At 50.9% G+C, this 26,545-nt stretch overlaps 3 protein-coding genes and 1 long non-coding RNA gene across 18 annotated transcripts in view; 2 read left to right on the plus strand and 2 right to left on the minus strand.

The window, feature by feature from the left end:
- The window catches only part of DOT1L (DOT1 like histone lysine methyltransferase), a 49,496-nt gene extending 46,685 nt beyond the window's left edge, over positions 1–2,811 (minus strand). For 5 of the 12 annotated variants that reach the window (XR_014935006.1, XR_014935005.1, XM_085517571.1 and 2 more), the window contains exon 1: positions 2,472–2,810. Coding sequence is in view for 7 of the 12 variants with exons in the window: in XM_085517569.1 (XP_085373695.1) it covers positions 2,472–2,552 (81 nt within the window). In the remaining 5 variants the exon portion in view is untranslated. Of the gene's footprint in view, positions 1–617; positions 717–2,471 lie in introns of those variants that run through there. The other 7 variants (XM_085517570.1, XM_085517565.1, XM_085517566.1 and 4 more) reach the window with 3 other exon arrangements.
- Positions 2,812–3,894: 1,083 nt separating this feature from the next.
- Positions 3,895–23,322, plus strand: AP3D1 (adaptor related protein complex 3 subunit delta 1). Of its 4 annotated transcripts, none has more exons than XM_015886206.3 (32): positions 3,895–4,219; positions 7,280–7,375; positions 7,538–7,618; positions 7,842–7,922; positions 8,659–8,766; positions 9,080–9,209; positions 9,663–9,802; positions 10,062–10,135; positions 10,549–10,598; positions 11,484–11,533; positions 11,900–11,948; positions 12,471–12,616; positions 13,040–13,188; positions 13,276–13,506; positions 14,233–14,464; positions 14,639–14,784; positions 14,915–15,056; positions 15,317–15,388; positions 15,719–15,794; positions 15,923–16,122; positions 16,549–16,622; positions 17,574–17,778; positions 17,894–17,956; positions 18,520–18,621; positions 18,762–18,911; positions 19,025–19,072; positions 19,348–19,537; positions 20,067–20,155; positions 20,731–20,816; positions 21,203–21,324; positions 21,615–21,694; positions 21,844–23,322. In XM_015886206.3, the coding sequence occupies exons 1-32, from the start codon at positions 4,124–4,126 to the stop codon at positions 21,937–21,939; spliced, it is 3,654 nt and encodes a 1,217-aa protein (XP_015741692.1). In that variant the 5' UTR covers positions 3,895–4,123; the 3' UTR covers positions 21,940–23,322. The 4 variants fall into 4 exon arrangements, 3 of the variants coding, with proteins under 3 accessions (XP_015741692.1, XP_015741693.1, XP_085373708.1); XM_015886207.2 differs by having other exon boundaries at positions 8,729–8,766; XM_085517582.1 differs by lacking the exons at positions 20,731–20,816; positions 21,203–21,324; positions 21,615–21,694; positions 21,844–23,322 and adding an exon at positions 20,264–20,450.
- LOC146758154 (uncharacterized) lies at positions 14,108–20,753 on the minus strand. The gene is made up of 2 exons (XR_014935023.1): positions 20,618–20,753; positions 14,108–20,463 (listed from the first exon to the last, which is right to left on the minus strand). It is a non-coding gene; the product is annotated as an uncharacterized LOC146758154 (long non-coding RNA).
- Positions 23,323–23,890: 568 nt separating the features above from the next.
- On the plus strand, positions 23,891–26,435 carry MOB3A (MOB kinase activator 3A). The gene is made up of 5 exons (XM_015886697.2): positions 23,891–23,939; positions 24,195–24,317; positions 24,426–24,917; positions 25,377–25,579; positions 26,294–26,435. The coding sequence occupies exons 3-5, from the start codon at positions 24,500–24,502 to the stop codon at positions 26,321–26,323; spliced, it is 651 nt and encodes a 216-aa protein (XP_015742183.2). The 5' UTR covers positions 23,891–23,939; positions 24,195–24,317; positions 24,426–24,499; the 3' UTR covers positions 26,324–26,435.
- The last annotated feature ends 110 nt before the right edge of the window (positions 26,436–26,545 follow it).

Below are 26,545 nucleotides of genomic sequence, written 5' to 3' on the forward strand. Positions count from 1 at the left end.
GTGCTCAGAGGCACCTGATACAGCACTACCCTATAGCACTGCCCTATAGCACCTAGGGCAGCACAGTGGGTTTGCATTACCTTATGGGGAGCTCTATTCAATGCAGGGCACAGAGCAGCCAGCCAAAGGTCTGCCTGGAAGGTGAGAGGCTCCTCATGCTGCTCAGCACAGAGGGGTTGGTGCAAGCAGTGCCAGATCAGATTGTGAAGCTGGGCACACAACAAGTGGGACCGGTTACACAGCGGGGCCCAAAGGCAGAACCCACCCAGCATGGAACACCTCCACCTTCAAACCTCCAGCGCTCAGTACTAAGAGTGAATCCATTCAGCACAACCAGCTTGGAATAACCTGGATCAGAACAAGAGGAGCAAGCCATGCATATCAACACCTGTTTGCATCACATTGCAGCACCCTAAGATTGCATTTCTATTGCAACGCCATCCTCAGTTTGCACTATTCAAATCCATCCCAAGACATGAACCTGCTCCCACAATGATAACACACATCCCCTCTCCATTCCTGCCTCTCTCTCATACTGTGGTTTGATTTTCAATGGTCTGTGTTGGCACATGGGAGCCAAAGGGTTAAAGCACACACAGCAGCACTCACTCACTCACCCAGCTCTGATGAATACGGGGCAGCCATAAAAAAAACCAGAGGTCAACATCAGAAAATATCCCCGTGAGTCACGAGCAGCCATTACTCACCGCAGCACCGGGGTGAGGAGCAGGGAAGGAGTCACGCTGTCACTACGTGGTGGTGGGGGGGCAATGCTGCCTCTCCTCCCACGGCTCCAATGGGACGGAATGGGGGGAGATAAGGGGGTTGTGGGGGTCTGTAGATGCTGATAGGGGATCATAGTGATGCTGGTTGGAATGGAGGGGGGTTGGTTGTTGCTGTGTTTTGGAGCAGAGACATGGGCTGCAGTGGGAATGGTTATCCCAGTTTGGAGACTACATCCCTATACCTTGGAGAACCCCATAGCAGACAGTGGGCAAACCCAGGTGTGCTGTGCCCCCACCCTGGTAGCCCACCTCCCCACTGCTGTGTTGGGAGCTGCTCTATTTGTGTCAATGGGAGCAAAGCTGAGCCAAGCCGGGGCCGCAGCTCAGCACCGTGTCAGCACAGCCAGCACAAAGCACACGATTTATTGCCAAAGCTCCAGAGTTCAGCCGCCACTGCAACGGCTGCATGTGTGTATTTATGTGTCAGACACAACTGCAGGGCAGAATGGAGCTCCAAAGGAACCATTGCTGGTCCCAGTGTTATATAGGAGGGTCCCAGCGTTATATAGGATGGCCCCAGTGTTATATAGGATGGTCCCAGCGTTATATAGGATGGCCCCAGTGTTATATAGGATGGTCCCAGCGTTATATAGGGTGGTCCCAGAGTTATATAGGAGGGTCCCAGCATTATATAGGAGGGTCCCAGTGTTATATAGGATGGTCCCAGCGTTATATAGGAGGGTCCCAGCGTTATATAGGATGCTCTCAGTGTTATATAGGATGGTCCCAGCGTTATATAGGGGGCAGCTGCCGTGCTTGGAGGGGTGAGAGCTGTGCAGTCAGGTTGTGCAGCAGTGCTGTGCAATGACAGCAATAGAAATAGGGGTAAAGGGGGGGTTGAGAGTCGGCTGGATCCCTTTGGCAGCTCCGTGTACTTTCAGTTTCCGAACATTTTTGAGCGCAGCGCGCGCAACCCAATGACGGAGGGGAAGGCGGGATGGAGAACTGCAGCAGGGCAGAGAAATAAATAGGAGCTGCAATAAATAGGAGCTGTGATAAACAGGCTCCGGAGCGATGCGTCCCTATCACAGCACACAGCTGTGCCCGGCACGGCTCTGCTATAGGGCAGCAGTCGGTTATGGGGATGATACGAATGGCTTGTGCGTGGGTTGGCACACGTGTTGCACGCATAGAGAGGCCGCCAAATATACTGGGATATATGGGGGGGGTTATTGTATGGGGTTGGGACGTGACACCTTCATGGGGTCTGAGAGCTGGGACATTGGGACCCCCAAGGGTAGGACATGGGGACCAAGGACACAGCTTGGGGCTGGGACATGGCACCCATAGCGGTGGGATATGGGGACTGAAGTCACGCAGCTCTCCCTGCAGGGACACGGGGACCCTCAGGGTTTGGAACACGGACATTGAGGTCGCATAGATCTTAAAGCTGAGACACGGGAACGACGGGGCCAGGACACGGGGGGACGATCAGGGGAAGGGACGTCGGAACCAAGGGCAGCGCTCAGGGCTGGGACATGGGGACTGCGGGCAGCGCTGGGGGGTCGGACACGGAACCGGTACCGCTCGGAAACGGAACCGGTACCACCTGGACATGGACACAGACACAGCACAGAGCCGGCACGAGGCACAACCAAGTGACACGGGGACACCGCGACCGTCTGAACGCGAAGGGCCGCACCGCAAACACCGACCCCCCCCCACCCCCCACCGACCCCCACTCACGTAGACGGGCAGCGGCCACGGATACACAGCGGGTTCGGCTCCCACCGGCGACTTGAGACGCAGCTCCAGCCGCTCGCCCATGGCGCAGCCGGAGGCCCCGCACCATGCTACGGGGCGGCCGCGCTGTTGATGCGGGGTGGGGCCGGGACCCGGAGCCGGGCGGTGCGGTGACGGTGAGGCGGTGCGGGGCCGCAGGAAGGCGGGGAGGACCCGCTCTCCCACCCCCCCGCGCCGCCCTCTATTGTCGGGAGCGGCTCGAGGGGTTGTTCGGAGCCGCCGCCATCTTGGGCCGCCGGCGTGAGGAGCACAATGAGAGCCGGGCCGGACCGGGGGCGGGGGATGGGGGGGGGGAGGAGGGGGAGGAGGAGGAGGGGCGGGGGGCGGCACGGAGCCTGTCCTCAGCTGCACTCCCACGAGCGGGAGCGCGCATCGCCCCGCCCGGAGCGCGTGCACGTGGGTGGGGAGAAGGGAAATAAGGGGGGGATATTGCGAGGTGATATTGAGGGAATGGAGTGGGGGGACACCGTGTGGTTGTGAGGGTGGAACTGCGGGACACAGGGCGGTAGTGAGGCTGTGTGATAACGCTGAGCTGCCATAGGGGGGCTCGTGTGACCGTGTCACCTGCAGGAGCTCCCATTGGGTCCATAGGGCGATCCTTCATTAGTCAGCAGGCAAAGTCCTCGCGTGGGCCGGGCACATCGCACCAGGGATTATTGTACGAGGGACGTGTCACACGAGCCACGAACCGGGGGGGTGTTGCACAAGGGGCACGTGTTGCACGAGCAGCACAAGTGCTGTGGGTCAGGAGCTGTGGGTCTGGTTCTATGGGTCTGGTTCCGTGGGTCAGGAGCTGTAGGACCACAAGAAACGGACTATTGAAGCCCTACACCAGCAGAGGTCCCTCCGCCCCACTGAACCGCTGCTATTGGGGCCGTGCTGGAGTTTATGGGGCGGGCATAGGGATAAATAAACGCTTCTCTGTTTTTATGGCTGAATGGACCCGAGGAGGTTCCGTTAGTTATTTCGGGGGGGGGGGGACACGGAGATGAGAAGGGTTAACGGAGCCATCTCGGGGGGAGTGGGGTCGAGATGGCGGCGGGGGGAGGGAGGGATGATGGAGGGGGGTTTTGAGCCCAAAGAGCGGACACGGAGCGGGGACATGGGGAGGACACGGAGCGGACACGGAGCGCTTCGATCACACGCGTGGGTTTTGTGGGGGGGGGGGGGGGCAGAGCGCGCCGCGCTGCCACGTGGGACTGCGGGTGGGCGGGGCTTTTTAAAAGTGGGCGTGGCTTAAAGTGGGTGTGGCCAGCGGATGGCGCGGGAAGCCTGGGCGGGCGTGGCTTGCAGCGTGTGGGCGTGGCTTAAACCGGAAGAGGCGTGTCCAGCTGCGGGGCGTGCCCGAGCCCTCAGCTGACCGGCCGCCATTTTGTCGGCGCCCTGAGGCCGAGCGCTGCTCGCTGCCCGACCCGGGGCCGCCCCCCGGCCTACACCGCCCCCCTCACCCCCACAGCCCCACACCGGGATGTGAGCGGCCCGGCCCGCTGCTCTCACCCGGCTGTAGCTCTAATTGGAGCCGAAAGCGGCTCATCCCGCTGGGTGCGGCCCATCCGTGTCCGGTACAGGCCCCTCGGGCCGGCCCCAGCAGCACCATGGCGTTGAAGATGGTGAAGGGCAGCATCGACCGAATGTTCGATAAGAACCTGCAGGATTTGGTGAGGGGGATCCGCAACCACAAGGAGGACGAGGTGAGAGGGGATGGAGGAGGGCGAGGGACGGCTGGGTCCGCTTTGCTGCTTGTTATCCTCTGTTAATTACTATAGCTTAGTAATTAACGTGCCATGTAAGGCTTTGAAGTGTCATACTTAAGTGCTGCCATTGCTGACCCTTCTTAATTACGTTAATTGTAAGGTTAATAGTCTCATTTCTCCGTTGTAGCATCTCTCTGCCTGTTGAGCTCATTCATTCTGCTGGCTTTTAAGCAGATCCCCGTGCATTGATACCTGCAGATCCATTCTGAAGTTCGTGTGGTTCCCTATAAGCCGTAGCAGGTTGGAGGAGCCTGGAAGCAGGTTGTTATGGAGGTGTTTAATGTTATACTTGAAGCTGGAGCAGGTAAAGGGGTCAATAGGATCCTGCTGCCTCACACTGAGCTCAAAGTCAATGTGTTACCCCCCAATATGAGTGAATGGCTGACATCAGTGACAGGTTTGGGTGGTAACGTGGTGCAGTTCATACAGTGCTGGCTCTCCCATTTGAAAGCTGGATGGTAGGTATCGATGTGATGAAACACGTGTCCTATATAAGTGACTTGGAATGCATCACAGTGGCACAGAAATGACTCTGGAAGCACAGGGCTGTTCCTTCCTGCTGCTCAACCATCCATTACTGAGATGCTGGACCTTGGTTTGGTGCTTCCCAGGGATGCTACAAGATCCGAATGTTGTTTTAGAGCTGCCAAAAGTCTTCCTACAGTACCCCTGTTGTTCGATCCCTGTTGTTCGCTGCCTTGTAAGTGGGGCTCAGATATTGAATGGAGCTGTTCAACTGGCTTGTGTGTGTCATGAGATGAGGAGCTGAGCTGCAGTCGTGCTTTGTCCCATCTAGGAAACTCATTTAAAGCATGTTTAGGTGGCCGGGCTCTGAGCTGCAGGATCTCAGCTCAATTAGAAAGAAAGCTCAGTTGCTGCAGTTGCTTCGTTACCTGTCAGAGACCATTTGAGTTTTGGTTTCTGAGCCGTACCCAAAGCTGAGCCATTTATTTAGTGTTTAAGATGCTGGAATGGAAGTGTTGGTGTATTGTTGCAGTGGGACACCCCTAGTTAACACAGTCATTGCTCAGTGCTGGTGTTACCAGCTCAGCAAGGCACGGAGCTGTGCTTTTGTGTAGCAAACACCAGCGTGGATGGCATGGCAATACTGCATAGACCTGCTTTAACACATCCTCTTATATCTCAACACCACATACAGATGCTTTAATTCCTGCAGTGTTCCAGCTGGAAATTTAAAGGAAAGCCAAGCCTGCAATGTACCCTGTGCTCCTGGGCCTTGCTCTGCTCTTTCCCTTTTGCTGCAGAGCCTGTCCTGCTAAGCACAGCGATGCTGTCCTTGGCTGCACAAGTCCTGGCGCTTCTCCGCTGTGTTTCCAGATTCAATCAGGTAGGAGGAGCTGTGAGGGATCTTCTGTTCACAGCTGGCAGCACCGAGGCTGAGCAGCATCCAGCACTGAGGCTTCCCAGCATTGTGGCTCCTGGCTGCTTCTGCAGCAGTAATACTTAAAGGCAGAGGAGCAGGGCTGAACCTTCAGGTTTTGCATTTAGAAGGGCTCTTTGGTCCCGTATCCATAATGCAGTTTACCTTTATCAGAGCCTTAAAGTCTGCAGAGGGAGATCTGGACCTGGCAGCTGGAAGCTGTGCCCTGAAGGTGCTCTGCAGCTCTTTGTGCAATGATGTATTGATAAAGGTGGAGTGCAGGCTGTGTTCTCAATGCTGAGCACTTCTATCTGTTGCATCTCTGTGATCTTAAGACTTATTTGCTCATGTGTGTCTTAGCATAACCCCCCCCCGAGGGCTATTTAATTGCTGTGTGATTAATAAAACCATCATCAGGCTGGGGGTATCTCTGTTAAGAGACTGGAATAGTCCGCCATGCTTAAAAGCAACAAGTTTCAATGCTTCTTACCGATCCATAAATCAACTTAGACCAAACTTGCTGCAGTTTTCCTGCAGGTGGGTTCCTCAGCTCAGATCTTTGCAATGTCAGGCCTTGCTCTGGGTGGCACTGAAAGCCATTAAACACTGCTGTGCTCAATCCAAACGTCTTCATACCACCCATGAATGGCGGTGCTACTCCAGGGAGATTAACACAAAGTTAATGCCCACTGAGCCTTTAAAGCTTTCTATTTATAGGGTTCCTTGTCTTCCTGCAGGAATTGCTGTGCTGCTGTTGGGGAAGGACTTGGTTCTGCTCTTCAAAGTGCCTTGTTTCAGTTTCAGATCTGTTTCTGTTCCCTGCTTTGCACTTTTTCACCTTCTTTTAAGGAAGTTGCTCATTGCATCAGTCTCCTTTGTGGCTGAGGTTTGCCTGTAGGCTGCTGGATGTGGCTCAGCAGTCTCTATGTGGCTCTATTGGGGTACACGTTACTTAATATCCATGCTGTTTTTTCAGCCCTGTGGTCGTGCAGTGCTTTGTGTGAGAGGACCTTGGGAAACTGGAGGGTAATATTAAAGAATTAGAGGGTGAGAGCTACGAGAAGTGCCAGGAGCACCTTCTGGCTGTGTGCATAAAGATGGAGAACCTGGTCCATAGCACCCAGCATGAAGAGCTGGCCGGGCTGTGGCAATGTGATACAGGGCTGGAGGGTTGGGTGACACCCCACTGCTGTGCTCTGTGTGTGCATAAAACATTCAGGACTGGCTACAATGCCTTTGTGGATCAGTTGCACGTTGCCTCTGTCGCACTTTCCGCATCTCGGATCAAGTGTGCAGCTCCTCCTGCCAGTTGTCTTTCACATGAAGCCTGACTTTAAGCTTCCCATGGGGAACTTAACATGGGGTTAAGTCCTTGATGTGGTTATTTCTATGGTGGGGAGGGAGCAGGAGGGCGACACGCTGACAAAACACCTGGCTGTGCTTTGCTTCATAATAAATAGCAGTGCTTCTTGTTAATGGGAGCTTCCCAGAATTACATCCTTACCTATAGGTTGTGTATGGGAGAGGTTTGGTTCTTGCAGGTCCCTACTGACAGCTGGAAACCCTCAGAAGGGAACGTCCCTGTTCAATGAGCAGCACTTCTCTGTTTCCCTCAGGCAAAATACATCTCCCAGTGCATCGATGAGATCAAGCAGGAGCTGAAGCAGGATAACATTGCGGTGAAAGCAAACGCCGTCTGCAAGCTGACATATGTAAGTCCTCACTGAGATACGCTGCTGTCACGTGTGTCGCTTCTCACTTGTGAGAGGTGTCTTGTGTTATTATTTTTGGACCCTTGTTTCATCTTTCCAAGCTCTCCTGACTGTTTGGAGTCTGTAGTTCCAGAAGTGTTAACTTGGTTTCTCTGCTCACAGTTACAGATGCTGGGCTATGACATCAGCTGGGCTGCTTTCAACATTATCGAAGTCATGAGCGCATCCAAGTTTACATTCAAAGTGAGTTTTCTGTTTAATTATGACCATGCAGGCCAAGCTGTGTCACTACTGTAGTTAATAGGTGCATTGATATATCATTGCTAGGCTTGATTTCTTCAGTATGCAAAGCAAATAGACTTTCTGTATCGTATGGGCTGTACTTGCCCTGCCACCACAGGCTTTTCTAGCAGGTAAACTCCCCAAACTCTATGTAACACCTTTGTGTCTCCTTCCCTTCTCGCAGAGGATTGGATACCTGGCTGCCTCTCAGTGCTTTCACGAAGGGACTGATGTCATTATGTTGACTACCAATCAAATCCGCAAGGTAAATTCTTCATTTCAGTTCCTGGTTTCTTCCTATTTGTCTTTTCAAAGTGGATTCATCCCGTAGTTCTCCGTCTTCCATGAGATCCAGCTTTATAATCAACATCTGAACGCACTGATATGACTGTTAATACATTTAATACACCAGGCTGAACTTTACAGGTCCTTTCTATGCTTTAAACAAGTACAAAGAAACCTGATAAATGAAACCTGTTCTACACCCTGGCTTGAGTTCTGTCCTTATGGACTGACAGCTGTGGTGCTGCCAGCAGCTTAGAAGGGGAGTAACCTCCTTTCTCTGTCTCAGGGCACTGTATGTGCTCATCATCAGAGCACGTGTGCCCCGTGAGGCTGCTGGTGGTTTGCCTTTGACTTAACAGGGTTACTATTTAATTCCTTGTTTGTTTTTTTAGGGTTTTAAACTTATTTGTGATCATGTCAGAGGTTTTTAACAATTATTTGCCATTTCTGAAATAGCACTAAGGTATGATGTCTCTAATTGCTTTTACAATGCAGTTACACACCTATTAATTAACTCCAATTCCTTATGCCCAGTATTCAGTGCCACAGTAGCTGTTTTAGTAGGTATTGGAGGTGACTCAACAGAGTATCTAAATGTTCCCATGGAATAGAAAGAGCTCTGCTTCCAATCTGAATGAATGAAACTGGTTTGAAAAGAAGACTTTCTGAGCATCCTTTGTGATCTTAAATTTTTGAGCCTGTTTTTCCTTTTTTAGGATCTGAGTAGCCCTAACCAATATGATACAGGAGTTGCACTGACTGGCTTGTCCTGTTTTGTTACTCCAGATCTTGCCAGGGACTTGGCAAATGACATCATGACCTTGGTGAGTCAAGAAGACTGAAATAACTTCCTTCCTGTAGTTAAAGAACGTTACATTGCTCAAATCTGTGTGATTTAGAACTGATGTATGTGAAAAGTGACCCTTTTTCCTTGTGAACCCTCAGGGGATCCCCTCCAGACTTCACTTAGTTCTGCAGGTTTCCCTTGGTTGCTTTTTAGTGGAGGTGTTTGACGCCAGCCCAGCCCACACATCAAAGTAGTAGAGTCTCCCATCAGAGAGAGCTGGATGAGGACCTTGAGGAGGATCTTGGAGGTGTTGATTTGTAAGAGCCTCACCCCAACTGTTCCGTTCACAGATGTCTCACACGAAGCCTTATATCAGGAAGAAGGCAGTGTTAATCATGTACAAAGTGTTTTTGAAATACCCGGAGTCCCTCCGTCCTGCGTTTCCTCGCCTTAAAGAGAAACTTGAAGACCCAGATCCTGGTGAGTGAATTTCAGTAACTTCTGTTCCACAACATCTTAAGTGTTGATGCTTTTCAAGCTTGAGGAGAGAAAAGTATGTGGGAAAAATACCTAAATGAAGCACTTTAAAGAAGCGGGTGTTTTGAAACACCTGCATTAGATTTTATAGGGTTTTGCTTTTATTCTCTTAGTGTTATGTGTCCCTCAGATGACCTACAAGGAGGGAAGGAGAATGGCAGCCAGATATCTATAGCTTGCTAACAGTATTAGAAAGCAGCCGAAGTTAAACATCCTTCCTCAGTTTGCTTTGCATTTGTATGTTTATTTTACTGCCTTGTGTTTGGTAACGAGGCTGAGCCGTCCCTTGCAACACCCCAACGTGCACCTTGAGCTGCCTTTCTTCTGAGCCTTCTGCAGCAGCAGCTTTGGTCACACTTAAGGCACTGATGATCTCTTCTCTCCCTTGTTTCCCAGGTGTGCAATCTGCTGCAGTGAATGTTATTTGTGAGCTGGCTCGACGCAATCCCAAGAACTACCTTTCCCTCGCTCCGCTGTTCTTCAAGTTGATGACGTCCTCAACCAATAATTGGGTTCTCATTAAGATTATCAAACTGGCAAGTATTCTTTAGCTGTGCACGGAGGATTGAGGCCCTCGTTAAGTGATGTTGGGTGTGAAAGCAGTTTGTTTGCTGTGGAGGCACTGACACCATTAAATCCAAGTATAAAATAAACCAGAAATCTCTTCAGTGCAACCAAATGCAGAAATATTTTAGGATAAGTTGGTTAAATGTAATGAACTGCAGTTTAAGGGGTGGTTTTGTGCTGCTTACAAACAGCTGTTGATTCAGTCTCTCTTTGTGCTTTCTTTAATAGTTTGGTGCTCTTACTCCACTGGAACCCAGACTGGGGAAGAAACTGATTGAGCCTCTGACCAACCTCATACACAGGTACATGTAGCAGATGCTGCTTTGTTCACTCAGGGTGAAGTGCCTGTTTGTGGGGGGGGGTCACTGACTTTGTTTTCTGAGATGTGTTGGCATTGAGCTGGTGATGTCAAGGCTATTTCTTACAAACCCAAGTGAGATAAGCTGCCATAAGATACATAGTTGGGTGTCTGGCTGCGTGATGTGCCATTCATTCATCTCTTCCATCTGCCAGTCTTGAGGTTTTGACCTTGGTTTGATCTTTGGACAAGATTGGTTCAATGCTCTGTAGCCATTGCTGAGACTTGGGCTGATTGCTTCCTGGCAGTTAATTTCCTTTGTAATTAAAGTTGTTAACTAGCTCTAAGATACCTCTCACAACTCTACAAGACGTGATGGTTTTATTCCCTATTTAAAGTACTTGATTTCTGTTTCAGCACCTCAGCCATGTCTCTCTTATACGAATGTGTGAACACAGTAATAGCAGGTGAGAACTGAAATTTGTAACCTCAAAAAGAACACAATGAATTTTATCATCACTTGATGCTATTTAAACCTTTTCTAATTTACTGCATTTTATAACTGAATTTAATTGCTTGGCAAACTTTCCATGTTCTGTTTCAGTGCAGGGCTGTAACTGAAGTCTCTGGTTGTCAGCAAATGAGGCTGAGTTATTCCAGCTCTCCTGTGTTTGCTAAGGGCTGAAATAAAGCAGCAGCTAACCATGAGTAATTATTTATACTTGAGCTCCTAAACGCTTTTAGAACTGCTGTGTACCAGCAGCCATCAAATGGCAAAGAAAACCATCAGTGCTTCATGGAAAGTTTGCCAATGTTTGATGATCTGAGGAAGTTAACAAGATTATGCCACCTTTTTGCTGCGGGTTGTGAGGAGCTTTACACCCCTCCAATGTAGTCAGCAGAAGGATCTGATTTCGCCTCAAGTCTCTTGCTGGCTTGATGAAAACTCCAATTTAATTGCATTAAACTCCAGGATCTGTTGCTGTATCTCATTACATTAAGGAAGTGCTTGCTGAGCTTCTCCTGTGTGGTTGCTGGTGACGTATTTACAGTTGTGACTGCAGCAGGATATCAGTAAAATCAACCTCAATGAGAGCACAGCGCAATGTAAAGCAACTCCAGTCTGACTTCTGCTGCAGCTCAAGCTTTTGTTTCCATCCTGCCCTGCAATTTATTGCTTTCCTAAAGTTGGATGGAATAAGTGTGTGAAAGGGGCCTTTTCTCCTCCCAAGCTGCCCCAAAGCCCCAGCAGTTGAGCAGCAAACAGATGCTCAGCTTCCCCTGTGCTGTCTGTTGGTCGTTGTGCTCAGAATGCAGCAGTGCTGACTGCAGTGTGTGCTTATGTATTTCAGTTCTGATCTCGCTGTCCTCTGGGATGCCCAACCACAGCGCCAGCATCCAGGTAAGGCACTGCTCCTGTTCTGTGTGATCCCGGATGTGGTGGGAAAACGAGCTCCTTGTGTTCCTCTGCTAAAGCACTAAATAACTCCTGCTTACGAGTCATCCTACAGACTGAAGCATTTCCTATGAAGTCTGTTGTTTCCTTTGCTTTAGAAAGCAAGTTTTCTTCTGAAGGTTTTCTCACTCTTTTATTCAGCTGCTACATCATGAAATCTGCTGTTTTACAAGCAGTTCATGCAACAAGACCACTAGAGGTCTTCCTCCCAATGCTTCCCTGTGTGCTCCAGCAACCCCTGCATGTAAAACGGCTTCATAACCAACTGTTTTAATGTAGACCTTTCAAGCTTGCCCTTCTTTTTCCTTCCAGCTTTGTGTACAGAAGTTAAGAATATTGATCGAGGACTCTGACCAGAACTGTAAGTACGTTGCTTGTCTTCATGGCAGCTCTGAGCAGGTGCTCACAGGGCAGAGATTGCAGCAGTCTCAATGCACAGAGATGCATCCCCAAACATCTTGCTCAGTGTTACAGAGCTGTTGTAAACAATTGTTTGAGTCTGTAATGTGGAAATAATTAGGGATATCAAGCTCAAAATGGATCTTAATACAAATGGATCTTAATACATCAATCTTCATACTCCTTATGCTGCACTCATGATATCAGCTCTCAAAACCCAGAGGGTTCTGTATGAGAAATACAGGCTTTGAAATCAGTGGTAGAACTTGGAGTGCGAGAAGGTGGTGATGAGTGTGTGCAGCCATGGCCCCATACATGGGGCTGTGATGTTAAGGATCCAGCTGTGATGTGCTGGATTTCAGATGGGTTCATCCTGGTCACAATTATTTGAGTTATAGAGGTTGATGTGAGTAGGAGCAGCCCATGTCAGAACCTCACGGAGTATTTCTATATTTGGAAAGAAGCCTTATTTTGTCTCTCGCAGTGAAATACCTGGGATTGCTCGCCATGTCCAAAATCCTCAAAACACATCCCAAGTCGGTTCAGTCTCACAAGGATCTCATTCTCCAGTGTCTGGATGACAAAGATGAGTCCATCCGACTCAGAGCTTTGGACCTCCTCTATGGCATGGTATGTTTCTGCATGTGGATCCCTTCCAGCACACGTGACCCTTAAATTAGGAGGTGAATGATTAAGGAAAACATGCACCTTTCTCATCCTTCCTCCCCAGTGGGATTTTGGTAATAATTGCTCCATGATTAAAGCTGTACCAGGTCTTTTATTTGTAATAAAGGAGCTTTAAACGCTTCCAGCTGCAGGAGCAACCTTGTAGTGATGACACTTGGTCTGTGGAAGGGCTGTGGTTACAGTTGGTGCCTTTCATTCAGCCTGAAAACCTGGGGCTTAGTGAGGGGGTGGGTTTGGTTTCTTTGTGACACACAAACTCGGGTCCGTTGAGGAGCAAACATCTGCTGTAACAGAATTAAAAGCACTTGTTGTTACAGGAAATGTCTTGTTTTTGAGTCAGCCCCTCAGTAACAGCTCCTCCAACAGGTATCGAAGAAGAACTTGATGGAGATAGTGAAGAAACTGATGATCCACGTGGATAAAGCAGAAGGGACGACGTATCGGGATGAGCTGCTGACTAAAATCATAGACATCTGCAGTCAGTCCAATTACCAATACATCACCAACTTTGAGTGGTCAGTGTTTCTTGTATCAACCTCAAGACCATCAGCCATGTCAGTGCAGAACTGATGATAAAACCTTGTCCCTTCCACCCCCTGCAGGTACATCAGCATCCTGGTGGAACTGACACGGTTGGAAGGCACGCGGCACGGGCACCTCATCGCAGCCCAGATGTTGGATGTGGCCATCAGGGTGAAAGCCATCCGTAAGTTTGCGGTCTCTCAGATGGCAATGCTGCTGGACAACGCTCATCTCATCGCCAGCAACACCCAGAGGAACGGGATCTGCGAGGTGCTCTATGCTGCTGCCTGGATCTGTGGGGAGTTCTCTGAGTAAGTGTGTGATTCAAAGCCTGACACACTCAGACACAGATTTGGGCCACTGAAAAGTGATTTTAAGCTGTTCTTCTCTCAAAATACACACACTATTGCTAACAGAAGTTGCTTTCCACTCCTTCGTACCATGGCAGCTCTAAGTTGTTTGTAGTCAGGACAGACACTTTGTATTGAATACATGCTCTTTCTTCTGCATTCCTGCCTGCTCAGGCGTGGTTGTGAATACGAGCAGTCTTAATACAGAGAAGGAGCTCTTTAATCATTGCCTAACCCTTATTAGGTTTATTAAAGCCACAAACACTGGTGCAGTGAACTGTGTTCTGGGCAGCAAGCATTGCCTTCTAGGTTTTATTTTTCTTCAGTAACTGATTAGGACCATAATGATGTGAGCAGTGAAATGCAGAATGGCAGGAGGGGCTGCTAGTCCAACATTGCCAGAGCAAATGGCACTTAAAAGTGGAGCAGTTTGATAATGGAGAAAATACTGCACTTGTTAATGTGGAAGCTGAGGGGTTTCCCTGCTCCTTTGGAAGGATAAGGTTGTATATTGCATTTTGTTACTGCTGCCGCGTGGAAGGAGGAAGGATGCAGACAGCAGTGATGGTGCATGTAGTCCAGCTTGTCTTTATTTGTGCTGCAGTTGAGGTGTCTGAAAAATCCTTAAGGCTGACAAAAGGGCTGAAGTTTCTCCATTGCTGTCTTGTGTTAATTCTTTATTTTTAGGCACCTGGAAGAAGCAAATCAAACATTGGAAGCAATGCTGAGGCCTAAAGTTACTACTCTCCCAGGCCACATCCAGGCAGTCTACGTGCAGAACATGGTGAAGCTCTATGCATCCATCCTGCAGCAGAAGGAGCAGGCGGGGGACAAGGAGGCAGCTCAGGAGATCACCCAGCTGATGATCGAGCGTCTGCCTCAGTTTGTGCAGAGCGCGGATCTGGAAGTTCAGGAGAGGGTAAGAGAATGAAATGAGGCCTTGTAGGGCTTGAGGAGGTGGGTTGGTGCCTCCTTAATGTCCTCCTTGCAGCGCTTGGTGCAGTTACCTTCAGCTGACTTTCATTGGAGCATTGGTGGGGCTTTTTGGTTCTGTGTTTTAATATCAGTTCTGAAATTACTTGTTTGTTTTTAGGCTTCTTGTATCTTGCAACTAATAAAGTATATTCAGAAGCTACAAGCGAAAGAAGTGCCTGTAGCTGAGGAAGTGATAGCCCTGTTTGCTGGTGAGCTGAACCCTGTGGCTCCAAAGGCCCAGAAGAAAGTCCCAGTTCCAGAGGGGTAAGGATCCTTCTCTCATGCAGAGCCTCCCTTCAACTGCTTAAGCCTTAAAGTAAAGCTGGGATATGACTATAAACCCTGAAGTACTCGAGGGTATTGAACCGAGCTGTTTGTGTGCAACTCTTACCAGCCTGGACCTGGATGCGTGGATCAACGAACCTCCATCAGACAGCGAGTCCGAAGATGAAAAGCCCAAAACAATCTTTCATGATGAGGAGCAAAGGCATTCCAAGCCCAGACATCCAGAAATGGATGAAGAAGAACTGGCCAGGGTGAGCGAGTAGTTCAGATGCTGTTTTGTATGTGGTAATTCAGTGGTAATGTCAGAGCAATACAGCCGCACAGCAGTGATGGTACTAAAGTTACATCCAGGTATGTCTCTTGACTCAGAACAGTTTTGTTGTAATCCAGTTGCTGTGCTATAATAGGCAATGTTCCAAATATGATGGGAGCCCACATTTTGCAACCTGCTGCCTTTTATGCCTCTTTGCTTGTGAGCAAACATTCTAACCAGGTTCCTTTTTCCTTCTAGCGTCGAGAAGCCCGGAAACAAGAACAGGCAAACAACCCCTTTTATATTAAAAGCTCTCCTTCCCCACAGAAGGTGAGTCTGATGCAATCTCTTGTTGGCCTCCCATACTACGTCTATGTGAATAACACTTGAAGGTCAATGGTTGTACTTTGTGGTGCTCTTAAAACACTGTGTTTTTAAGGATTGGAAGGTCATAATGGGCTTTTCTTGCCATCCCCTCCAGGGAGAGCTTCTCCTTTATTCCTCCAGTATCCCAAGGGCTGCCCTTGGTGGTTTAGTACTGAGCTCTTCCATTCCTGGCCTTTAAAACCTTCACTTTAGGGATCAAGCAGCCCGCTGTTCAGAGATATGTATTGGTCTGGTTGTGGCAATGCTCACAGTGTTACCCCTTCACTTTCCCAGCGTTACCAGGACACTCCAGGTGTGGAACACATCCCTGTGGTCCAGATCGACCTTTCTGTCCCCTTGAAAGTCCCAGGTAAGTATTGAAAATGAGGGGCAGAGTGATGACATCAGGTGCTTATTCAAATACAAGGAGGGTACATTCATTAGGCTCAGAAGTGGCTCTGATCGCGTGCAATGAAGGCAGTTTGACTCCTACTGTAGGAATGCCGATGTCTGACCAGTACGTGAAACTGGAAGAAGAGCGGAGACACAAACAGAAACTGGAGAAGGACAAGAAAAAGAAGAAACAGAAAAAGGAAAAGAGAGGGAAACATCACCGCCACAACTCACTGCACACAGAGAGCGAGGAGGACATCGCTCCAGCCCATCGCGTGGACATCATCACAGAGGAGATGCCTGAGGTCAGCCCCAGTGCACATCTCTGCTATGAAAGTGCTGCTGTCCAAGTAGTCTCTTTGTTTATTATGCTGTGCTGCTGCACTTGGATGTTATCTCGCTGTCTAGTCAGCAGGTTTGCAGCTGATTGCAATTAATTGCACGTGCTGGCGATGTGAGCCGTGTTTGTTCCTAAAACTTCTGTTAATCAAAAGCAAACAGCAGCAAATCAGACCCTGCAATTTGGGAAGAATGGCTTTCTGTTCTAAATTAAGTCTTGTAACTGAGATGCTGCATTAATGTGTGCTGTTGTTAAGACTCGCTGGGCCTGACTGCAAGCTGCCCTGCTCTATGGTTAGCAAGCTTTAAAAACAGGCTGCACTGGGGGGTGTAGAGCTTGGTTTACAAGTTGCCCAATTCTGGAGCTGATGGTCTCTTTCTCTCTCCTGCAGAACGCGTTGCCCAGTGATGAGGATGACAAGGATCCCAATGATCCGTACAAGGCACTCGATATCGATCTGGATAAGTAAGTTTTGCATGTGAACTTAACGACTAACCTGAATGCAGGAGGGCTCTGCTGAGGCTGAACAGAACGAGGCTCTGCCTGCAGCCCACTGGGTGAAAAGCCCCAAGTCTCTCCATGCTGAGCTGAGACTGCAGGTGGCCGTTCAGGCTGGGTCCCCACTGCAGCGCAGGCGATAAAAACTGAGCTGCTAAAATATTGCTGGTTTGGGGGAGGGCAGATAAAACGTTTTGTGTGGCTGGATCCCAGCAGGAGGGAATGTTGGGGCAGCTCTGTGATTCAGTGTGTTTGCACTGTGTTCATCTGTGCTCATCTCAGACCTGCTGTGTGCAGGGCAGGCCCGTGTGCTCCGTTGAGAAACGTTGTTCTGATCTGACTGGGCTTCTGTATTGTTCTCATCTGTTCTCTTCCCATCCCTATGAGTCGCTGCACTCTCCTGTCACGTTTTCTCATGTCTGTGTCCTCTCTTTCCTTCTGTGCTTGCACTGCTCTGTCTGTGTCACGCTCACACGCAGTCTGGTTTCAGGGAAGCCTTCCAGGTAAGACTGTGCTGAGTGCTTCGCCTTCTTATCTCAGCCGGGTTGATATAAATACGTGAGGGGTCACAAAGCTGTTGAAATCAATGGCCCTCAGATTTATGTGGCTGTTTTCTTTGCTGGCCTTCAGTCTCAAGGCTGTTGGGCATCGTTCTGAGCTGCTTAAATGTTAAAAATGGTTAACCAAAGGCTGTTAGAAAGGAAGCAATTGGTCGACTTTTCTAGACAGTATTTAATGAGAATGAATGGATTCATGGTTCTGTTTCCCATATAATAGGGTCAGGATGGTGCAGTGCTGGTTTAGATTTGGGGTCTGACTTGTATAATGATAAATCACCAGCAAGAACTGGGCTTTGGAAGCAGATCTGAGTTAAGGGAGTCTGTTCTTGCAGCAGGTTGATGTTTGCTTGTATTTCAGACCCTTGGCTGACAGTGAGAAGCTGCCAGTGCAGAGACACAGGAATGCTGAGGCCCCGAAGACACCAGACTCAGAAGTTCCACCCGTAGAGAAAAAAAGCAAGAAACCCAAAAAGAAGGAAAAGAAACACAAAGAAAAAGAGAAAGACAAAGGGAAGAAGAAGGAGAAAGAGAAAAAGGTAGTAGAGGAAGAAGAAGAGAAGAAGGTAATTGGAGGCTTTTACAAACAGCTCTTATGGTCCGTATCGTGTGCCGTGTTTTGTGCTTGTTGGTCAGGAGTCCAGGCTCCAGTGGTGACTTCTGTCTCCTCTCCGCATTCAGGAGGAAGACTTGGATTTCTGGCTCTCCACGGCTCCACCGCCTGGTTCTGCTGCCCAGCCACAGGTAGACGTCACACTGTGTCACAGCACATCTTACAGCTGCAGCTCAGCTGTGATAGCAGCATATCCTCACACTGCAGGAGGGGAGGGAGGGCTGGAAGGTGATTCTACCCACTGTGTTGCATTGAGGCAGCGAAGCTGTGGCCTCCAGTTCAGACACTGCTGTGGTCAGTGGAAGTGAATGCAGCTACATCTGCATTCTCAGTGAGTTTCAGTGTTATATTAACCCTGTGGGTTTGGTTCTCAGTGTGAGCGGTATTAATAGAGATGAGAGGCCTAGTCTGAAAGAGAAACTAATGAATTTCTATGGGAGACTCTGCAGGAGAGATGGGAAATAAGGAACTGATTCCCTGCAGGAAGTCTTTGCTGTCCTGTCCTCAAGTGATCTTTAGCCAAGTTCCAGCAGCATGAAGTTGATGGTGGCATTGATACCGTGTTATTGCAATGTAACTTACTGATAACAGTCTGATAGGAGTTGGGGGTGTCATCATCACAGTTTCTATTCTGGGATTCAGCTGTTTCAACTGTGTTCCATTAGTGTCATAATCCTTCTGATAATCCACTCAGAGCGGGCCCCAAGCGAGTGCTGCTGTTGTGTCTGAGCCTGAAGGGGTAAAAAAGGAAGAAAGGGAAGAGCAGCAGGAAGAAGAGGAGGAGGATGAAGGGAAGGTAAGCGGTCCCAAGGGGCTGACACCCCCAGTGTCTCCTGTTCCACTTGTCCAGGCAGTGGCACAGCAGTCATTGCAATGGCTGAGATCACGTGGGTTTCTTTAAGGATTTGGTTTAATTTCTCGTTGTTGTTGTTGTAGAAATCTTCCAAGCATAAGAAGAAAAAGCACAAGAAAGAGAAAGAGGAGAAATCAAAGGATAAAAAGAAATCCAAAAAGAAACATCACCACAGTGAGGAGGAGATGGCAGAGTCTGTGCAGAACGGAACGCTGGATGATGAGCCACTACCAGTGAGTAGCTGTGTGTGCTGGAACCCTGAGCTGGGGAGGAAGGCAGAAGCTGAACTGTTCATCGGGGGGATGTCAGCCCTGCTGTGTTTTGATTGCTGTCTGTTCCTTTGCAGCCCATGTCCAGCTACCGCCTCCTGGCTGAAAACCCCTACATTAAAACGGTGAGTTTGTGGGTATTCAGACCCAGAGGATTCCCTCTTTGGTGGCTCTTTAAGAGAGGATGGTGCTCCAGCTTCATCATTTAACAAACAGCCTGAGCCCCAGGTTGCAGACACAGAGCTGGGCTCTGCCTTGTTCCCCCAGTTGTCTCATTTAATGACTTGCTCACCTGAGATGTCTCCCAGCTCCTTAGCAGCACTCTATGGTCCTGTGGCTGCATTTACTTCACTCTGAAGCTTCAGAACCTTCCCAACCATTTCTCTTTCCTCCCTTGCAGACCTACGACATCCAAGGAAACCTGCAGAACGACAGCCAAGTGACCGTCTCTGTTATCTTTGAGAACAAAAGCACGAGCTTCCTTAAGAGCATGGAACTCAATGTCCTGGACTCTCTCAACACTAAGATGCTCCGACCAGAAGGATCATCAGTGCACGATGGGATTCCTGTGCCCTTCCAGCTGCCCCCTGGTAATGCACGGCCTCACTCAGCCTTTGGGAGCACTTGTAGTGCTGGGCTGCCCTCTGCTGGACAGGATTGTTTGAGCTGCTTGCTGGTTTTCCTCCCTGAAAGCCCCAATTGCTGGCTGGGCTGTCACACAGTTCAATGTAGAGGATGAGTCTCCTCACAGCAAGGCTAGAAATGCAGGTGGTGCTGCAAAGCCAGGGATGCAGGGCTGGGAGTGCAGTGCCAGGGTTCCTTGTACACACCTTTAAGTGTGTCTGCCTCAATCCCAGGTTCAGGAGGTGTTTGCTGTGGGGTTTCAGATGAAAGGAGATTGATTCCTGCCTCCAGAGGGTTTAATGCTGTAACACTAAGATAGGGTTAATACAGAGGAGGAGTTGTGCACTCTGCTGGTTACATGGAGAAGTTCAGACTCGGTTTGGAAGTAATGGGAACACGAAGCTCAGCTGCTGCTGGTCGGTTTGTTGTAGTGATTGCATAGAGATGGATGTGGTTTCCTTGCCTGACTTTTTCCCTCTCCTTTCTTCATGCCAGGAGTCTCTAACGAAGCCCAGTTTGTGTTTACACTTCAGAGTATTGTTATGGCTCAGAAGTTAAAAGGAACGCTGGCCTTTATAGTCAAAGTAAGTGCAGCTTTAAGCTCAGTGCTTCTGCTTCCTTTGGAACCGCTGGGGTGGGAAGCGCTGCTTTAGAGCTTCTCTGAGGCGTCATTTCATCTGCTGCACCACCAGCCCGTTCTGTGATGTGAGAAGTATTTTTATGTGACATCTCGAGTGCTGCATAAAGCATGACCTGAACTGTTCCTGGCAGCGTCAGCAGCGCAGCCTGAGACACTCAGAGCACTGTCAGATAGGAGGGGATGTGTCTGCTGGGGAGAGGAGGACAACCAGGTACAGGAGAGGCAGCTCTGCTGTCAGCTGGATTTGTTAGGCTGAAAAAAACAGTAATTAGATGACATTAATGATAACAATAAGGTATAATTCAGCTGGGCACCACTAGAAAATAGAGCTGGGGATGCTGTGGGTGTGCACATTGCCTCAGCTGCCCAAATCTGGTCACCATGGCCATCCTCACACTGATCCCACCTGGCTTTATGAGCCTTAAAGCCTCATCTGTGCCTGGTTGGAGGTGGGGGTGGTGCCTCCTCTCGCTGCCTCGGGGAGCTCCCATTCATCTCCTTTCCTTTCACCTGTTGCAGAACGATGAAGGTTCAACCCATGAAAAACTAGATTTCAAATTGCACTTCAGTTGCGCTTCATACTTGATCACGACGCCTTGCTATAGGTAAGTGAGGGCTCCTCCAGCACGGTGCTTCTGCTGCCATGCAGAGCTGAGCTTTGGCTTTGGGTTACAGCACACAGCATGGTTTTGATTCTGGCTGCTCGTGGCTGGCTTGGTGACAGCTGTGTTGCCTCTTGTCATGCCTGAACATTAAAATACATCCCCCCTTGTGCTCAGGGGGGTTTGCAGGGGTTGTGTGCCATGCAGGCTGTGGCAGCAGCTCTGGTTGATGCCATAGGGCAGCTCTGATGCAGACCCACATTTGCTCTGCCCCCATTCCCTGAGTGCCCAGCAATGTGCTGCAGCCTGTTGTGTCTCACGGGGCAGATCTGACTCAGCTCCGTGATCCAGGAATGATTCAGGAACTGACTTTCCTTCCTGTATTGCAGTGATGCTTTTGCCAAGCTCCTGGAATCCGGAGATCTGCACATGAGTTCTATTAAAGTAGATGGAATTAATGTTTCTTTCCAACATCTCCTGGCAAAGATTTGTTTTCATCATCATTTTTCAGGTGGGTCTTTTGTGTGTGGAATCTTCACGTGAAATTCCACGTTTTGAAATGCTGCCGTGTTGGGCATGGAATGAATTGGAGAGAGCTGGTTCTGAGCTCTGTGATGCTTTGATACCCTTAACACTGTGGTACCTTTAATATGAGCTCTGCTCAGCCCCCTGTGGCCCCTCCAGCAGAAGGTTCTGTTCCTTGAGGTCAATCAGCAGCAGCTCCCTTACCTTGAAGGCAGACTGTGTGTTATGGATGTTATGGATGTGCTCTCACTGGGTGCTGACTCTCCTTCCTTGCAGTTGTGGAACGTGTTGATTCCTGTGCATCCATGTACAGCCGTTCGATCCAAGGCCATCACGTCTGCCTGCTGGTGAAAAAGGTGGGTCAGAATGTTCTGAAATGGGACCTGAGAGGGACGGGATTGGGGGGGGGGGGCTTCACCTCATTGGTGACCTGGGGGGGCAGTGGGTACCAACAGAACCTCACCTGACGGGTTCTCCTTTTTCTTGGTTCTCCTTTCTCTTGAAGGGAGAGAACTCTGTCTCCATAGACGGGAAATGCAGCGATCCCACCCTGCTCAGCAACCTGTTGGACGAGATGAAAGAGACATTGTCCAAGTGCTGAACGTTCACACAGACCCCCCCGACCACCAGAAGCACCTCCTGTGTGACGACAGACAGACAGACAGACAGACCCCCCCACGTGTTAAGGTTCCTCCCTGGTCGCATGTACTACCCCGGGGCTCCTGCTTTCCACTTCCCTCCTCCATCGTTTGCGGTTCAGACATTGAAGGCTGTGTTGTTACCTTTTTTTGTTTGGAGACTTTGTACAAACCGTGGTGTTAATCCTTTATAGCCCAAAGAGATCCGGGGAGGGGGGGGGGGGGGTTGCTATTTATTCAGCAGCTCACGGTGATGCTGTGGCCGTTCCCAGCTGCAGTGATGTGTTTGTCCGGCAGAGGCCAATGCTGGACCCGACGGCCTCTTTTTGGTTGTTTTTTCCCCCTAAATGTGATTATGATGATTATTATTATCAGCTCACAAACCCCCTGAGCTGTGTGAGAAGGGGCTGTTGGTGGGACCCTGTTGGTAGTCGTTGCCGTGAGCCTTAACCTTGTGCTGGGGGTGGGGTTGGGGTGCTGCTGCTGTCTGCCCCCCCCCCCCGCTGCCCCTGCTGATGTTTCCGAGTCCGTTTCAATTTCATTCACATTCCTGATGGGAACTGGAAACCCAACGGGGCTGTTTTGCTGCTTGTAGTTCACCATCTGCCCTCCCCGTTGTGTGGCTGCAGCTCCTCAGAGCAGCACTGCTGTGCTTGGGGGGTGAGGAGCTCTAGTGGGGGGGTGTGGGATCGAACCCCTTCTGCATTAAACCCTATGGCCTGGGCAGGGCTGTTTCCTGTCCCTTACAGCCGTGTTTAACTGATATCCCCCACAGTATCGTGCTTTTACTTTAACCCAGTTCCTGCAGTTGCTGCTCCACACGCAGCAAACAGAACGGTTCTGCTTTGAGTTGTGGGCTCAAACCCCCCCATCACCCCCCATCCCTCCCAGGGGCAGAGCTGAGCTGAGCTGGGGGCTGAGCACGGGGCATCGCCTCCTCCCGGGGCTGACCTTGTGTTGGATGCTGCCTCCTCCACTCTCCTCCCAGTCGTGGTTTGTGGCCGGGCTGTGTCTGTGCTGCAGGGGCAGCTCCGGGGCTGGCTCAGCCCATTGCAGGTTCAGCCCATCATTGCAGGCTGAGCTGATCCCATGTTCTCCTCACTCGGTGTCAGTTTGTTTTTTATACCCATGGATGAAAGCCGTCACTTTAGCATGTAGAGCCTCCGATTACAGAACCCCCCGTGCGGTGATTGCAGACCTTTGAAACCCGTATGACGTTGTTCCATCCATCACTTTATTTGCTGTATCGACATTCCCTGGGGAAACAAAAAAGAACAAGAGAACGTTCCCACAAGCTGCTGTCATTGGTTTCGTGTCCAGATGATCCAATAAACTTTCAAAACCAAGTTCTGTGTCTCTGCTCTGTGATGGAGTCCAGCTCAAAGAGGGGCAGCAATGGGGGGTATAGGCAGCAATGGGGGGCAGTGAAGCCTTGTGGGGCAGGTTGGGTGCTGCCATCGTGCCCCATTCATTGAGCAGCTGGATGGAAATAGGGGATGCTGTGACTCAGCTGCAGGATGTCAGCTCCTGGTTCCGCCGCTATCGCCTCTAATTTAATCCATTGGGGGTTTCTAAGGGTAACCGGCTTTGACTAATTACAAAGAGCGGGTTGCGTCAGTGCTGACCCTGATCATCCCGGGTGGGGCTGGGAAAAGCCATTTGGGGGGGGGGGGTGGCACCGAGGAACCCGCTCTGCCCCACCGGGACCCACATCCCCCATCCCACACTGTGGATGCTACGAGACACCCTGAACCCTCTGCAGAGTTTGGGTCGGTCCGTGGCCTCCTTCACCATCACGTCGGGCTGTGACCACCCGTCATCCCGCCCCCTCCCCATAAGGATCGGCCCCTTTAAGAGGAAGAAGCGCAACGCGGGGCGCGGCCCCTTTAAGAGGAAGTAGCGCCGGCGGAGGGGGAAGGGAGAGCGGAGTTGTGCTGCGGCCGCACGAGGAGCAGAACGGAGGGTGAGGGGCGGGGGGTCCCGGGGGGAACCGGGGGGGAACCGGGGGGGGAACCTGGGGCTGTGCGGGACCGGAGCCGGCAGCGACCCCCGGAGATCCGTGCGGTGTAAATGGCTTCATTAACGAGGGGGGGGCACCGCCATTAGGAGTCCTCCCAACCCCCCCCCCCCCTTTAATTTCCGCATCCCGTTCTATCCCCGCCCCCATCCCGTTCTATCCCCCCCCATCCCACCGCTCACTTTCGCTTTCTGCCCTCAGTCCCGCGTTGTTCCGCTCCATTCGTTCTCCCATTGGGCACGGAGCTCAGCCGGGGCGAAGAGGAGGAAGAGGAGGAGGAAGAGGAGGGCGGCCTTCATCCCCGCGCTGCTCCCTGGGATTCGGGTAAATATAAACGGGATCCATCTCTACGTTCCTTATCTCTGTCCTTATGGGGTCCGTGCTGAGCTCCATCCCTTCCCTTTGCCCCCTTAACTCGGTGCTGCCCTACAGGCTGGCAGTGGATGAGCGGCAGCAGCAGGAGGAGGAGGAGGAGGAAGGCGGCGTTGTGACGGCAGGGAGCCGAGATGTCTCACGCTTTGAAACAAGTCTTCAACAAGGACAAAACCTTCCGGCCCAAACGTAAATTCGAGCCTGGCACTCAACGCTTCGAGCTGCACAAGAAGGCTCAGGCGTCGTTGAACGCGGGGCTGGACTTGAAGCTGGCGGTGCAGCTGCCTCCGGGTGAGGAGCAGAACGACTGGGTGGCCGTACACGTGGTGGACTTCTTCAACCGCATCAACCTCATCTACGGCACCATCAGCGATTACTGCACCGAGCAGAGCTGCCCCGTCATGTCGGGGGGTCCCAGGTACGAGTATCGATGGCAGGACGAGCATAAGTACAGGAAACCCACGGCGCTGTCTGCCCCGCAGTACATGAACCTGCTGATGGATTGGATCGAGGTGCAGATCAACAACGAGGACATCTTCCCCACCAACGTCGGTGAGGATGATGGAGCTTCGGGCTCTATGATGACGCAGGGATGGGGATGATGGAGCTTCAGGCTCTACAATGGTGCAGGGATGGGGCTGATGGAGCTTCAGGCTCTATGATGGCACAGGGATGGGGATGATGGAGCTTCAGGCTCTATGATGGCACAGGGATGGGGATGATGGAGCTTCAGGCTCTATGATGGTGCAGGGATGGGGATGATGGAGCTTCAGGCTCTATGATGGTGCAGGGGTGGGGATGATGGAGCTTCAGGCTCTATGATGGCACAGGGATGGGGATGATGGAGCTCCAGGCTCTGCACAGGGATGGGGCTGTAGGATGGAGGATGTGGGGTGTTCCTCCATCCCATAGTCCTTACACAAAGAGCTGCGGAGCCCTCTGAGCAGTGGGGTCGTCTTCAGCTTATTCCTTTGGGATCTGAGCTGCTGTATGACATGGTGCTGTCTCCAGGTACGCCCTTCCCCAGGAACTTCCTCCCCGTGGTGAAGAAAATCCTCTCGCGGCTCTTCCGCGTCTTCGTCCACGTCTACATCCATCACTTCGACCGCATCACGCAGATGGGATCGGAGGCTCATGTCAATACCTGCTATAAACACTTCTATTACTTCGTCAAGGAGTTCAACCTCATCGACACCAAGGAGCTGGAGCCGCTGGTGGGGGGGGGGACTGGGGTGTTAAGGGGTGGGAGTGGTGGTTCTGTGGGGTATCCTGCCCCACTGAGTGGGGTAGGGGGTGGTATTAAGGGGTAGCAGTGGTGCTGTAGGGTTGGCTGTGGGGTGTCCTGCCCTACAGGGGGAGGTGATGGAGAGGGGGGTGGCATTAAGGGATGGCAGTGTTGGTGGTTCAGTGGGGTTGGCTATGGGGTATCCTGCCCCATGGGGGGAGGGGGTGGTGTTAAGGGTTATTGGTGGTTCTGTGGGGTGTCCTGCCCCACTGAGGGGGGTAGGGGATGGCATTAATGGTGGTGATGTAGGGTTGGCTGTGGGGTGTCCTGCCCCACTGGGGTGGGGGGGTGGGGAGTTGCATTTAGGGGGCAGCAGCTGTGGTTCTGTGGGGTGTCCTGCCCCACTGGGGGAGGTAACTGGGGGGATGGCATTAAGGGATGGCAGTGTTGGTGGTTCAGTGGGGTTGGCTGTGGGGTGTCCTGCCCCATAGGGGGGAGGGGGTGGCATTAAGGGATATTGGTGGTTCTATGGGGTGTCCTGCTCCACTGGGGGGTGGTGGCATTAAGAGGTGATGGTGGTGGTGCTGTGGGGTTGGCTGTGGGGTGTCCTGCCCCACATGGGGAGGGGGTGGCATGAAGGGCAGCCTGCAGTGGGGCAGCAGTTGGGTACCTGCCCTCCTGACGCTCCGTGTCCCTTTGGCAGAAGGAGATGACAGCGCAGATGTGTCACTGAGGACCCCCCCGGCAGCTCCGCGGAGACGTTTCCTTTAGAGAAATGGATTTATATTTTTAAGGCATTCCAATGTAATCAGTGCAGTATTTTTATAAGAGACGTTTCGGATCCACTCGTTGGGCTTTTGGTTTGGTTTTTTTTAAGAGCCGTTTCTATTAGGAAAAGAGGGAAGAAAAAGGGATCCAGGCTGGGGGTGGGGGGGGGGGGTCTGCACTGCTGGGG

The sequence above is a fragment of the Coturnix japonica genome, chromosome 16 (assembly GCF_054131305.1).
Source record: "Coturnix japonica strain WE chromosome 16, WE-NBRP24, whole genome shotgun sequence".
Classification (NCBI taxonomy): domain Eukaryota; kingdom Metazoa; phylum Chordata; class Aves; order Galliformes; family Phasianidae; genus Coturnix; species Coturnix japonica.